The 14,975-nt window shown below is 38.4% G+C and overlaps 1 protein-coding gene across 2 annotated transcripts in view; it reads left to right on the top strand.

The window, feature by feature from the left end:
* The first annotated feature begins 8,022 nt into the window (after nucleotides 1–8,022).
* Nucleotides 8,023–14,975, top strand: part of CLIP1 (CAP-GLY domain containing linker protein 1) — a 58,635-nt gene continuing 51,682 nt past the window's right edge. The window contains exons 1-2 of one of the 2 annotated variants that reach the window (XM_010086332.1): nucleotides 8,023–8,187; nucleotides 8,322–8,893. In XM_010086332.1, coding sequence (XP_010084634.1) covers nucleotides 8,094–8,187; nucleotides 8,322–8,893 — 666 coding nt within the window. In that variant the 5' untranslated portion in view covers nucleotides 8,023–8,093. The remainder of the gene's footprint in view (nucleotides 8,188–8,321; nucleotides 8,894–14,975) is intronic. The other variant, XM_010086331.1, reaches the window with a different exon arrangement.

Consider the following 14,975-nt stretch of genomic DNA (forward strand, 5'->3'; position numbering starts at 1 on the left):
AGTTCTTAAGGAAACAGAGAATCACTCTTTGAAGTTACAGAAAACCAGTAGCTATTTATGGAGATGTCCTTATACTGTGATGTGATGGCGCTTGATAGCGGGATGAGTGATGACAAGGCATAGTGTCTGCATGACAGTGTTGGGACTGTTTGGATATCTGGGTGTCTTTGTTTTGATGAACATACTAGTTGCTTCAGACCAAGTAATGTTTATCTAAACAAATGCCATCCAAAATAGAGTTGAAAGAGTTTTCAGGATCTCTGTTAGCGAACATACAGATATGATTCAGTTTGAGTAATTTATCAGCCACTCTTCGTTACAAGGTCTGTTCATCAAATCAGTGACACTGTCAAAAGAGCTGTGTCATACCAGTGGGCATACTTCCCAACTTATTACAAGCTTTTGGTTTTGTGTTTTATGATAGCACAAGTAAGCTGTATTCTGAGTTAGACTGAAGATGTGTTGAAACTTGCATGCAACAGTAATTTCCTGGGGTGATCCTGGTAGGAACTTTGAATGCACTTCAGAGCAGCAAAGGGTTGCTTTCATTCCATTAGTTTAATATTTATGCCTGGTTAAAAATTAAACAGAGATGCACTTCTTTAAGAATCTGTCCTTTATAAAATTCATATTTATGTTAAGAACACAGTATGAGAAACTGAGGCTTTGTGGTTCACGTAGGATGAGTGTTTGCCTTTGTGAAGTGTATACTTCTCTAGAATTTGTATGATCATTGGATTGGATTGGGCTGGAATGAGCTGAAGTAGAATGTCATAAGCAAGAACACCCTCTTGTTTATATAGGATCATTCTTATTTTCTTATTAAATTTCTGTTTCCTGTACCAGTATCTGCAAACAACAAATCTGAGAGAAAGGTCTGGATTCCTATTATTTTTTTTTCTGCCTCATCACCTGAGTTTTAAATGCATTTTTTTTCTACTTTTAAAAGTGAGGTACAAAACACTGGTTTGATAGGCACATACCAACCCATCTATTTTGATGCTGGCAGTAAGCAGAGCATCTAGTAAGCCAAATAAATATGTTCTGATGGTACTTAGCATATAAACATTGAATTAAATGATGTGTATTATTTTGTTGTCTTTTCTTATGGTAGTGATGTACCTGAAGAATTTATTCAGATCATCATATTACTTGATTAATAGGCATCAAAATCCATGGTTTCTGGGAGATTAAAGAATATTGAAGTCGTGGTTTTAAATGCTCCCTTTTTTCTAATTGCTATGTATTGAATGAGTAATCAAATGTAGGCTGCAAAATGCCAACCCTTGTTATATTGAAATCTTAAATTCTTAATTCTGTTTAGTTTCTGCTTTATATGTAAACTCTTTCTTAAATTCTGTTCCTTTCAATTTAAATGATACCTGAAGATGTCTGCGTAATTCCACAGTCTAATCACTGAACAGTGCAGTTAAATTCTTGAGCAACAATGAGAAAATCAATTTGGTTTAACAGGGACTACTACAGGGGCTGTTAAATCAGCACCATAATAATTTACTGTTTGTGACTTGCTTTGTTATCAAATGCCTACAGTGCATCTGGCTTGTTTCGATCTGAACTTGCTGCCCATTCAGTGAATTCTTTGGAGCTGACAAAACACGCTGAATTTGCTCTAAGTCATGAGCGCTGGGTTCAGAGGGAAGTTCACTTTCCATTTCGGTAATTGGCTTTGGTGGCTAAATGCAGAGAGACCTTGATGTGAATTCGTAACTCCAAAATGGCTGTATTTAAATAGTAAATGGCTAGGAATACGAAGTGTACTGCATCATTCCAAGAGAAGTTCTGAAGAGTTAATGCATGAAGGCTTCCAAATCCACCTTTCTGGTTTAACTAAATTGTTACAGAACTGACTTTGAAGCTTAGTGTGCCATTTACAATGGATATTGCGTCCCGTGGAATTATTTCATTGTCAATGTAATCCAACGCTTGCAAAATGGTGATTCAGTCTTTTTGGTTGTGTAGTATGAAGTGTCTCCGGTAGACCCAGAACGTGGCAGAGGTGGAGGCATGTTCAGGAAGACTGTTGTTCCAGGATGCGGCTCATCTCTCTCCTACTCTGGGTGTGCTGACATTGCAGTTTTCCAAAACATGAGAAATGTGGCTGCATAACATGTGGTGGTGGAGGACTATACTTGTATTTCTCCTTGGCAGCGAAACAAGATAGTGGCAATGGGAAATTCTATTTAGCAAAGGTGTGTGAGCCTGCTTTCTGCAATTTATCCCTCTGCTATGTCCAGAATTGTTTCAGTACGGATGTTGGTGGGCATGTCCCAGTATGGTCAGTGTGTGGACCTGCTGTGGATGAATTAATTTCATTCCTATCTGAACCTTCTAGAAGTTGGTCTGTGTGATCTGGCACGTTCTTGCACAGAGAGGAAAATTCTTAAAGAGGTAGCAAGAAGCAAATAGCAGTGCAATGCGAAAGCATTTATTTTGTTCAAAGACAAAATAAGGTTGTATTTTTAAATTGTGTATTAACTTCAAAAGCCTCTAAATTCAATCAGAATTAATTTCATTCCTATCTGAACCTTCTAGAAGTTGGTCTGTGTGATCTGGCACGTTCTTGCACAGAGAGGAAAATTCTTAAAGAGGTAGCAAGAAGCAAATAGCAGTGCAATGCGAAAGCATTTATTTTGTTCAAAGACAAAATAAGGTTGTATTTTTAAATTGTGTATTAACTTCAAAAGCCTCTAAATTCAATCAGAAGCATTATTTGGAAAGCATTTATTTTGTTCAAAGCCAAAATAAGGTTGTACTTTTAAATTGTGTATGAACTTCAAAAGCCTCTAAATTCAATCAGAAGCATTATTTTAAGTACTTTTGGAAATACATGTATACTCACTTCTGACAGAAGGGTAATACCAGCCAAGGTGACCACAAATACAAGTACTTCTGGAAATATATCTATACTCACTTCTGACAGAAAGGTAATACCAGCCAAGGTGACCACAAATACAGCTTTTAGAGCCGTAATAAGAATTAGATCTGAATCACACAGAAGATGCTTATATGCTTTAAAGTTTTAAGATTGCAGTCATTTTAGGAGTTGTAGGAATTAATGACTGTGAAGGGTCTGAACTCTTGGAGTAACTCATGGACCAGAAGAGAAAACTTGCCACATTCAAAATTCCAAGTGACTTTCTCTAAACCATTGTCAGGATATTTGAGGAATGATTCACGAGATTTTGAAAGTTTGGTGATAGTGGTATGAACATCAAGAGTATGAAACAGAGATTTCAGAAATGCTGTTCAGGCTGTTATTTCAAATGTGGTACTTCTGTGGTGAGTTTGTTTTTCTCTCAGGGAAGTTACAGGATTGTGGTTGTCTTTGAAATATATTTTCCACATCACTTTTCTACAGGAGGGATTTTCTCATTTATTTTGTACTTGTTACATTTTGTTCATGGTATGGTGAGAATTTGTCTGGATAAGTACCAGTTGGCTGCCCCAGGGATTCCATATCATCTTCTCTGGCTACAGATCCTTGAGATCCACAACAGTGGAGTTGTCTGTTCTAGGGGTTCCTTTTAGAATATTTACTCTGTATCTGTTAGTCTTAAAGTTTATAGGTATTTGCAAAGCACTGGTATGCTTAGCAGAACTAACAAATTGAAGTGGTCTCTTTTTTGAGCTCAGAAATGCATTGGCGTTGGAAGACGTTTTCCAACAGTATTTAGCCTCTTGGTGTTGTTAACTAAGTTTAATATTAATCTTTTCAATTTGAAATGCTTTGAAGAACTCATGCATGACTGATAGCGCATGATCATAGGTTAAAATAATTGTTTTGCTTTATTATACAAGTAAACCATGAGAGTAGTGTTCCAGCCTCAAAGTACGCTGCACAGAGTCAGACTGCGTGTGTCGGCATGCAGCAGACGGAGATTATGCAGTCTGAGTCAATTCAAACATTGCGCTGCTCTGTGCTAGAACGTCCTCTTTGTTTCCATACTGAGTGGACAGACAACTTGCTTTTCTCCATGGAAACACTGCATCTGTTCGATGGCAGTCACCAGTAATGATGTTAGCAAATGTTTCTTCCTTAAATTGTCAGGTCATTGTTTCAGACATTTTATCGGATGAATCGTTTTACTTCTGATGTTGGCACTCCGTGTCCTGAGGAAGGAGCGCGTGGTGGTGGCAGCATGCTTGTCAGATGTCAGCTAAGCTTAAAGAACTGTTAGTACTGGTATATTCTTCTTGTGACTACAGGGTTCTTCAGTGGAGTGAGATGTGGCTTCACTTTTTTTCCTGTTTTCTTATTTAATTGTGGTTTAGTTCTTTGTGCAGTACTAGTTGATGAAAATACAGTCTTGAAAGATACATTGGTAGACAGCTTTTTTTTTTTATTATAGGAATGGAAAATATTCTGCTTTTTGCATTCCGGGTTGTGTGGTTACATTTTGTTTATTTCTTTTTAATCTGAATTTGCCAACAGGATTCATATTTATTATCAGAGTAGTAGGATTTATTTTCGTAAACCAATGGTTCTCAACTTGTTGCGTGGATGGCTTTGATCCATATGCTACTTCGAGGTCTATAAAAGGCAAACAAGAGGAAGAAGGATATTATTAATCAGCTAAAAGGGCCAATGCAAGCTTTCACGTCTGCATTTGAAAGTTTTTAGTAGTCAACACACACAAAACAATTGCAATTAATTCAAGAATGTAAAGCATTTCATATTGTTTGAAATAATATCTTTCACATTAATGGCAGAAGTGTAAAGCTTGAGTTTAAAATCTTCTTTTGTGCCCAGTTACAGTATTGGTAGAATTTGTAGTTTTCTGAACACTTGGGTAGTATATTATCAGGCTCTTTCTGGGCAATTCCCCAGGTTGTTGATATGATCTTTTGAGAAACTTACAGTTAATGTTATTGCCTATTGGTTGTAAAGATTCTTTTTTAGGAGAGCTGAGATAGTGTCAAGGAAGGAAAGAGAACAAATCGAGACAAGCTGCTCTCTCTGATGAGAACTGAAATGAGGTAATTGACATCTGGAGCCTGTTAGGAAATGCTGAAGTGTGTAATGCTTAAAATCACTTGATGTAAATTTATGTGCTTTCAGTGTTTTATGAATTCTATCAGGAAATGCTACTATGAAGGCCCTGTGTGGGTTTTTTTTAAGACTGAAAGTTGCATTTTCACTCTTACAATAAGGCAGTAATTTACCAAAATGTGCTGCAGTTTTTTTAGCAAAATATTTTAGCAGTTTTTTGAATTAAGCTGCAATTTCAGTAACTCTGAAACCAGGGCACAAGGGATTGTGTTACCTCTGGCCTAGTTGAAGGCCTGTATATTGAGAAAAGCAAATGACACAGCAAATACATAACCCATGACAGTGGAGAGCAAGATTAAAACATGAATGAGTACCCCAAGCCAAGAAATGCAATATTAGAACATTCTGACTTTCTGTTGAGCAGAGGTTTGTTAAACTTCTGTTAATAAATAATTATTTGATATTGGCAAAACATAATTTTGGGAGGAAATTTAATGTTTGGGGTTTTTTTAATATACCTATCCTTGCACAATGTAGATGGTTACTACTTCTGTGGTGCTGGAATGCTCTTTGGGGGCAAAAAAAGAGGTAGTAATGGAAAAGAATAGTGAAGTACTGTAAGACGGCGTCTAACTTCCTGGTTTTAGGAGGCAGCCTTTCTTAAGGGGGACTTGTCCTTGGCCCAAATGAGGTGGTTGAATTTCCATAAATTTGGTGTTTGGCACTGACAGAGAAGACTGTGAACTAAAAAGAACTGCCCTTGGTACTTCTTGCATTTCTGTACTTGTACCCAACCCTCTTTTATCCTGTAGCTTTTCTGTTCTGTGAATTTTGGTGGGTTGAGGAAAGTAATGGAGCATGCATGGAGATCCTGGTGTTGAGGGGAGGGAATAAGGCCTGCAGTGTGAGGAGAAATGGGTAGGTGGTGTGTATAAGAGAGAGAAGGGAAGCTTTTCAAGTCCTTAGTGTGTAAGAGTGAAATGCAGTTTTAGAAGATTTCTGAAATAAAAAATGAAGAAATACGATGCACTCAGATGTAGCAGGGAGGGCAGGTATGTAATAGGAGGGGAAAAAAATACCCAACAGTGTTGCTGCTGTGTCTAAAGTGACATCTTATGTGATCCTCTGGTTGTTCTTCTGTATAACTGTGTACCTCCCAGTTCTGTCACAGCTCAGTGATACTTCATGCCCATACTTCTGCTTTGATTTTAGAGAGCTAACTCTGAACATGAAACATGAACATGAAAGCTCTCACTTAAAAATTAATAGTAAACTTGCATATGTCTTGCAAAAGCAATGGAGAAATTTTTTTCTTCCATAGTCATAACTCTGCAGATGGGTGGGTGACGTACTTCTGGCAATGCTAGAAAAAATGTTCAGCAGTCTTCACAGCAGTACTTCAGAGTTTTCATGGAGCATAACGTGCATTGTAGACAAACACCATCCAGCCAAGGTGGTAATTAATGCTTTTTAAAGTGCAACCTTTCTATAGACTCCTTAGAAAATGGCTTGGATTTGACGTGGCTGATCTTGAAATAGCAGAAGTAATCTTTCACTTTGTTATTTGGGTTTATTAACAGCAGTGCGCCTGATACTTTCTGTTTTTTATCGCAGTGAATTGATTTTTAGGCACACTAATGTCCTGGCTTTTAATAATACACAAGGGGGAAAGTTTATACTGGTAGGTAAAAGACACAGCTTGCCTGTCTCTTTAGTCTTCCTTCCTGTAGTGCAGCAATCTCTCCTTCACTAGTGTTTGTTTTGCCTTTAAACATACAGTATGCCCAGTATGCACACCTGGGCACTGGTGCTGGTGGTTTTGGGAAGTCTGCAGTCGGCCAGCTTTCTGCCTGTGCATGTGTACTGACATATGCCAAAATACTGAGTGAACAGCGGGACGGAGACCTGCTTTACAGTTCTTGCTTGTCATGTTCTGAGCAAACAGTTGAGCAAACAGATTATTGCTACATGTCTATGTTTCCTTTTTTTTTCTTTTTCCCCAGGTGTGTGTTTAGATGCATGCTGGGTCTATTTTTTTAGCGGGCATAGCTGTTCTGGCAGAGCCTTTATGTATAAAGCTTAGCAAATATCCAGGCTGTGTTCATGCAGAACAATTTACGCTTCTGAAGCTAGTGGGGAGACTAGTCACTTCACAGTTTGGCTTTGAATTGACATTATAGAAAATAAAATTGATTTTTCATTATAGATGAAAGAGCCTTCCTAAAGCTTTTGTAATCAGAAGATGCCTTCTCTGGCAAAACCCCCGTGACATAGTTCCCTGAAAAGCTTATAGCTGGCGTCCAACTCAGAGCAGCGCTCTATCCTAGCAACGTAGGGAAGAGTCCCTCCTCCTCTTTCCAGAGGAGCATAGCTGGGGCACTGTGTTGGGGACTGCGAGCCAACGTATCTTGTGATCTAAAAGATCACATACAGCTGACGTGGATGTTTACTTTTTGGTTGCCACCATCTAACTCTGTTGAGCGATCTTAATTTTTCAGCTCCGGTCTCTCTTAAAAACTTCATTCCTTTTATCCTGAAATTCCTGGTTCTCTTGATTTCTCTTGCAGTTAGTTTTTTTTCTGGTCTTAAGTTGTTTTTGCTGGGATATTGCAACAGTTGAAAAATGTGACTGAAAACAGTAGGGTGCGCAGAGTGCTTATATCTATGTGTAATGTTAGAAAAACAAAGCCCTTAGCAGCATTACTTTCTTAAAATAGCCTTTTTAAAGCTCAAGATGAATACAACAGCATTCAGCAAAGTGAGTTATTTTGATGTTTTAGGTTCAGACTTGGTGTCTTTTGATAGGAAATGGCCTTCGAAAGATGAAGGGCTGGAAATGCTACCCTGGGAAATGCTTCTGGGGGTTATTGTAAAGCATCTTATATCATGCATTTCATATACAGACTGTGTATATGTAGAAATTTCTTCTGCAGAAGTTGAAATACTGATTTTTGTTTCATATCTAATATTTTTATATACAGGTTTATTCCCAAGTTGGAAAAATTCAATAATATATTTTATCCATGTTTGGAAAAAGATAGTTGCTCCAGGCAAAGACGATTAACACTGGTACTGCAAAAAGATGAGTATGTTAAAACCCAGTGGACTTAAGGCTCCTTCAAAGACCATCAAGCATGGGAGTACACTGCTGAAAGCACCTGCATCTGTCACAGCTGGTAAGGCATGTTTAAATAACTTTCCCCTTATTCATCTTCTAATAGAAAGTACCTTGAAAGCTACGAGTATATGCTAAGTAACGATGCTCTCTGGAATATTAGTGTATTTACTTTCTCGTTGTGCTTGATTACAGCTCCGGTAGAAAAAGCAGCTTCTGGTGAAAAGGCCTCAGTCACAGCCACTGCAGATGCACACGAAGAGTTTGTGGATGATTTCAGAGTTGGGGAGCGTGTTTGGGTCAATGGAAATAAACCTGGCTTTATTCAGTTCCTTGGTGAAACCCAGTTTGCTCCAGGACAGTGGGCAGGGATTGTTCTAGATGAACCAATTGGTAAGAATGATGGCTCTGTGGCTGGAGTTCGCTATTTCCAGTGTGAACCATTGAGGGGAATATTTACGAGACCATCAAAATTGACAAGGAAAGTGCTGACAGAAGATGAAGCTAATGGTACACAGACAGCTCATGCTTCTAGAGCTACTTCACCAACTTCCACATCAGCTGCTAGTGTGGCGTCTTTGTCTGCTGCTGCACTTCCCCCTTCAGGAATTCCACATAAAACTTCACCACTTGCTGCTAAGGAACATTCAACTCCTTCTCAGATTAGCAATCTTTCAAAAACTGCAAGTGAATCTATATCAAATCTCTCTGAAGCTGGATCACTGAAGAAAGGAGAAAGGGAGCTCAAAATTGGAGATCGAGTTCTGGTAAGATTGCTCTGCAGCCTCTGTGTCCGCTTTTTTGATTGATGAACTGTGACTTCTGCTAATACTCAAAACTTTTCTACTGTTTCCTTGGTCAAGGTAATGTAAATTTATGCTCTAGCTTTCTTTTCATAGAATTGTAGAGTGGTTTGGGTTGGAAGGGACCTTAAAGATCGTCTAGTTCCAAGCTGCCTGCCATGGGCAGAGACACCTCCCACTGGATCAGGTTGCCCTTTTCATTGAGCGTCTTCCGTAGATGTGCTCTTTACATGCAGTTTTGCATACTATAGGAAAGTCTTTGCAGTACTGAGACAAAATGGTAAATTTGGCAGTTTTTAATCTATTATGTTTTGCTAGTATTTGAAAAAAAACATTTGGTCTGTAACAACATATTTGTAGCTTATCTTTCCATAACTTCAAGAACTGCAGTCATGCTAAATAAAAAATGAGCTTCTGCACAGCTCTTTTGCCCTATTCAGGGCCATGTCGTTAGGAAGCTAACAGTTCAATAATTGATTGTTCCCCTGAGTAGTGACAGGCAGCAACAGAAGTAGTCACATAATGCCACTGATCACCCAGGAATTACGTGTTCTGGTTGGTGATATGCCATGTTGCTTGGCTGCCCTTCCTGAATTCAGAACCATAAATGCTTCTGCTGATGTATCATTTCACTCTTTAGAAGGCAGTTCAGTTTTGTTAGTTTAAACATTTTTAAAAAATAATTGTGTTGTATATCTTTTATATTTGGATCAATGTAATAGAGCATGGGTCACTTTCGATAACACCTACTAAGACAAGTGTGAAACTTTGCCTTGCAGCACAAGCCTTTGCTTGGAAAGGCAGCAGAAGGCTGGTGTTTATGTTGAATTCTTTATTTAGAGGCTATGTATGTAGCCTTCAAAGATAACCAGGATGATATTTGTAAGTCCACCAGATCTACGATCACTGTATCAGAGATCTTTTAGGTTTGAATTACTTATGTGTGTCATTAGGCTGAAGAATTGTCTTACTGTTATTTTGATACAATCTCTTTTTATTTACAATATAACTTTTCAAATTTCCATTAGGTAAAGTCAAGGACAGGAATGAATGCCCTGGCATAGAAAGCATTTTTGGGGTTACTGTAAGACTCCTGTGTAGAAAAAAAACCTCATGGATTTTATTGTTCATACTGCACTGCCCCACCAGATAATGATTCTGCAGTGAAGATGCATTGATTTTTATTTTTTTTTAATCTTATTTTTTTAAGGAAGAATTAGACTCCTCTTTCTGTGTAACCAGAGCTTAAAACACAGAGACAAATTGAAGAGAGTGTGAAGGAGACAAAGGTGAAGTGAGGGCAGGGTTTGTCTGACAGCTGGAGTTGGGCTGAGATGTGTTTTCTCGGAGTGCCAATGGAAACAAAGATTTACCGTTTATCCCTGGCTATTTCTGTCAGAGACTACAGCCTTGTCTGTCTTCCAGTCGGCATCGTTTTTTTAACTGCTTGTTTGCCTTTTTCTCCAGGATCTTTGTGAGATCTTCTGAGATATCCTCTTTGGTTGGGAAAATTTTCTGATGCCTATGAAGGCATCGCTCTAACTTTCTTGTGTCTTATTAGTGCAAATTACAGAAGAAGCATATCCGAAGTGCCACAGTTTGATAGTAATAAGTTCCCAAATTCTGTTTGTTAAGTAGAACAGATTAAACTTACTATTTCATCCTCCCTACTTCCTCTGTTTGCTTTAAGTCTTCCTGTTGAATCATCAAATTATAGTTTGAGGTTTTGGGGCAATTCCTAGCACAGCATGTCAGTGATGCATATCTGTAAATTATATGTCAGTATAAGACAGTGTATGCACAGGAATGTGGATGGTAAATGGACAGGATTCCTGTCTGCTGGTTTTTAACCCTTTTGTGTCCCATGCTATTTTTTTGTAGTAGATCCCAGACCCTGCTGATGTCATGTCTAATAATAATTCAGGTGTAAATATCTTAAGTTACCAGGTTAGTGCAAATAATGGTAAACTTGGCTGAATAATCCATTCATCTGTTAATATTTTTTTTCTTTGACACTGAACTCTTGTCCGGCGCTATGGACTGCAGAATTGAGCTGTTACTGAGTAATTGCTGGAAACCATCCTCAGAGCCTGCAGCTAGCACTGGTTGTTGTGAAAGACCTGCCTGTCACTTACTGTAGCTTGCTCAGCCATTCCCTCTCCATCAAAGGTACAAATGCAACTGGACTGCTCCATGTCATTTGTTTTTTATTTATACTGACAGTGGTAACTTTTCAGTAGTATGTTACAAAGGAGGGTGAGAGCCTTTGATGGAATTTGTACTTCCCACCTCAGCACAGAATTTCCTCTCTAAGTAACAACGTAGTATTCTGGGCCTGAGATACGCTCCGTCTGAGTGTACCATTGCAGGACTCCAGCGACTAAATGCTGCCCGTATTCGTCAGTTCTTGCGGCTTGGACTGACTGCTGTTGAATACTTTCTGAAGGTTCTTAGTAATAGCAACGCCGTGATGATTATGGATATATGGGGAAAATGACTGCTGAGAATTGCATCTTGAAAATGGTGAGCCTCCAGCAGTGTAGAATTGCAGTTCAGCAGAACAATGAATTTGTGATAGACAAAAGCTCACTTGGGAGCCTTATTAAAATACTTAACTGGAAAAGTATGTCCTTAAGGGCAAATTCATAGATGGGTAAGACACAGCCCATCAGCTAAGATTGCATTCCAGAATGGACTTCAGATGTGGCTCGGCTTTGTTGATCTTGGTGTGTGATCTTAGGGTGTGGAGTGTTACGCTGGAGTATTGCCATCTGTTAAATTTTTTCTCTAACTTTGATTTTAAAATGTCCTTAATAGGAGCTACCTTGAATTGATCTGTTCCTTTTTTTTTGTTTGTTTGTTGTTGCTGCCAGCTGTCTGGTTTTGGTTGATACCTTCAACAAAAAAGGCAAAATCACACAGCTCTTTTTCTGCCCCATCTGGGTTACCAAGAAACAAGAGGCTAATATTTAAATGCCAGAGAAATGCATTTACCAATTCACATCTCACCTTGTCTCTTTTCTGCATTACAGAAATGTAAGTTTGCCAGTTTGCTGAACCTGAAATGTTGGGTTCAAAGCATTTCAGGCTTGACAAACTGACGTTTCCCAACAGCTAAGCTTTGTTGGAAAATTTTTCAGTTCTGACTGAGATGTTAGTACTATTCCTCTACACGAAAAGAAGCTGTAAACTCTTCACAGTTGCTTCTGTGTTGTGTCACAGCAAACGGCTGCATCAGGTGTGCATAGCCAGTGATGCTGGGATGAGGTAGTTTGATTAAAAATTGATAAAGAAATCTTGAAGAGATTATTAAAACTTATTTTCTAATTCACTTGATGTCTTTTTCACCAGTCCTTTGTACACTTAAAAGTTAGAATTACCCAATGCTACATGGTCCTGTATGTGGAGTCCACTCAAACTCCTATGGGAGAACTGATGCCTTTAAAAAATATGTAGATTTAGTAGTAAAGGAAGCTTTCAGTGTATATATCTATTCCTGATTTATTTGAATACAAAGATGGGTGCCCTACAGTGTATCTTTCTTTAGTTCAGAGAAAATTAGAAGGAATAGTGGTTAAATACAAACTAAGCGTTTGTGACTCTCATTCAAATGCTTTTTAGAAAACAGAAATTCCACTGCAAAAAAACCAAGTAGAGTTGTGAGGGAATTGATTCTCAGTTGCAGGCTTGCTTAGGGTACCTCATGTGAGGTTGTGCTGAACTATGCAGTAGATGTGGAGATGAAAAGGGGAAGTTTAGACTGGACATTACGAAGCATTTCTTTACCAAGAGGATGGTCAGACCCTGAAACAGGCTTCCAGGAGAGGTGGTTGATGTCCAGAGCGTGTTGGTGTTTAAGGAGCATTTGAACAATGCCCTTAATAATTTGCTTTAACTTCTGGCCAGCCTCGAAGTGGTCGGGCATTTGGACTAGGTGATTCTCTTCCAACTGAAATACTCCACTCCATTCTAAAAGATGTAAAAGAAAACAGGCTTGCTTTTTCAGGATGCAGAAAACATCTTTTTCCAAAAGACTTTGGTTTATAAAAAAAGGTTTCATTAACATCAAAACAGACAGACAGTGCTTCAAGGTATGTGGTATGTCAGCTGAGTTGTTTCTGTGGATGCCTGAAGAAAAATACTTGTAGTGTATTTGGTGCAGCAGTCAGCTACAACTTTTCCTCTTTTTTTTTTCCCCCCCTCAATTTGAAGATGACATGTTCCAGGCCATTAAATTGATTTGTCAACATCAGAAAAATAGCTTGTGGTAGACATGAATGCCCGTAAGGGAAATATAATAATTGTGGAAAAATTCATATTGTCCTGTTTTCTTAGAAGTTCTCTTTCTGGAGTCAAAGCAAATCAAAAGCAAATCAAACTAAATGAAGTGAATACACGAGCTGAAGTATTACACCCAGAATGGATGTTCTGGTGAAAAAGGAGAGGTCCTTTAGATTTCTGTAGTTTACTCCTTCTCAAAGACGATTAGGTTAAAACAACATGCAAGCCCTCTGCTGTCCTGGAAATCTCCAATAAGAAGTCTGTCTCCCTCAAATCCCAGTATATCTGAACCATATTCAGCAAGCACTTACTTAATTGCCTAATTTACTTGAAGCTGAGCAGTAATTTTCCTTTCACTAGCAAGTATTTGGAAATACTTAATATATAGAAACATTGAAAAAATTTAAAGTATATATTTAACAGAATTGTGGTTTCTGATATGTAACTCATTATTCAGCTTTGCATTATTTTCCTTTGTTGCAATGATGTATAACTTTTATTAGAAAAAAATAATATAGCTAAACCAAAGAAAAAGTTATTAATGAAAAGGGTAATTGAAATAGCTCTGTATTAACTATAGTTTCCATTCTTAACATCTGCAGTATCTTCTGGAATCTGGCTATGATTTAGTTGTTAGGAGACATTAGCTCTGGACAGCCTGATCTCACATTTGGGGATTACTGTAAAGTAGGAAATGTTGGTGTGGAAATCTGCGCTTCCTTCGTTGCACTTGTCCAGCTTTTAGTGGGTTAGTGAGAGAGTGCAAGGGCTGCAACGCAACCGCAGTTGATTTGCCTGCTGAAAATTAGCCTACAGGCTCAGGATTTTGAACCTTTTATGAATAAGAGTTCCTATGCAAAAAGTGATCCCTTATTGTGCCAGTGGAAGTGGTGTTGCTCGGTACTCAAACAGATGGGGAGAGTAACTGAAAACTAATTCAAAAAGCAAATCACTTTCAGGCTAAGCCAGTTTCTGTTTCCTGTTTGAGTTGCAGAAGGAGAACCTGTTTGCCGTGGTATTGCAAACACTTTTGATTTCTTAAGAGCCCAGTGCAAAGTTGATTTAAAAAACAAACAAACAAAACCCCCTGAACTAACCAACCGAACCCAACGTATTGCAATAGTGGGGGAAACCTACTTTGTTTGACAACCATTGCACCTACCAGAAGTTGAAGCAGCTTTGAGAGCATCTTAGGCTTTTTCCTGGAGGGACCAGATGCTGTATTTTAAATAAGTAAATAAATAAATAAAAATCTTATCAACCTAAGGGGCCTTAGCCTTCTCAAAGGATTAAAGTGCTTTCATTCATTTAACCAGTTACAGCTTCATCACAGCCTGCCAAGTCTGATGCTTCTGGATCTGAGCTCTAAAGCTGTAACATGGGCCTCTGTCCATATGTTCACGAAAGGCTGCAGACTAGATTTACAGCCATGTGCTGATGTGGCCTTTTCGCAAAGTTGTTCTCTGTGCATGAGTAACATCTAATTTCTTCTTATTGTCTGTTTTACACTGCTCACTGTAAGTTATTTCTTGCTTCCTTATTTCTGAGTTCTTTAGGGATGTAATAGGCGAAGACTGATAAGAGATTATTGTCAAATTTGTTTCCACCCTGTCACGTATCTTGAAGTAAACATGACGTAAGTCTGTCAACTGATTAAATTCCAGGACTCTTAGAAACAGTGAAGGGGGAAGAGCTTCACATGTAGAGAGTTTCCCCCTTTAGAAGTAATCCTGCATTATTTTAAGTTTTCCATTTGCTAGAAAAT

Source organism: Pterocles gutturalis, unplaced genomic scaffold, assembly GCF_000699245.1.
Source record: "Pterocles gutturalis isolate BGI_N339 unplaced genomic scaffold, ASM69924v1 scaffold671, whole genome shotgun sequence".
Lineage (NCBI taxonomy): Eukaryota > Metazoa > Chordata > Aves > Pterocliformes > Pteroclidae > Pterocles > Pterocles gutturalis.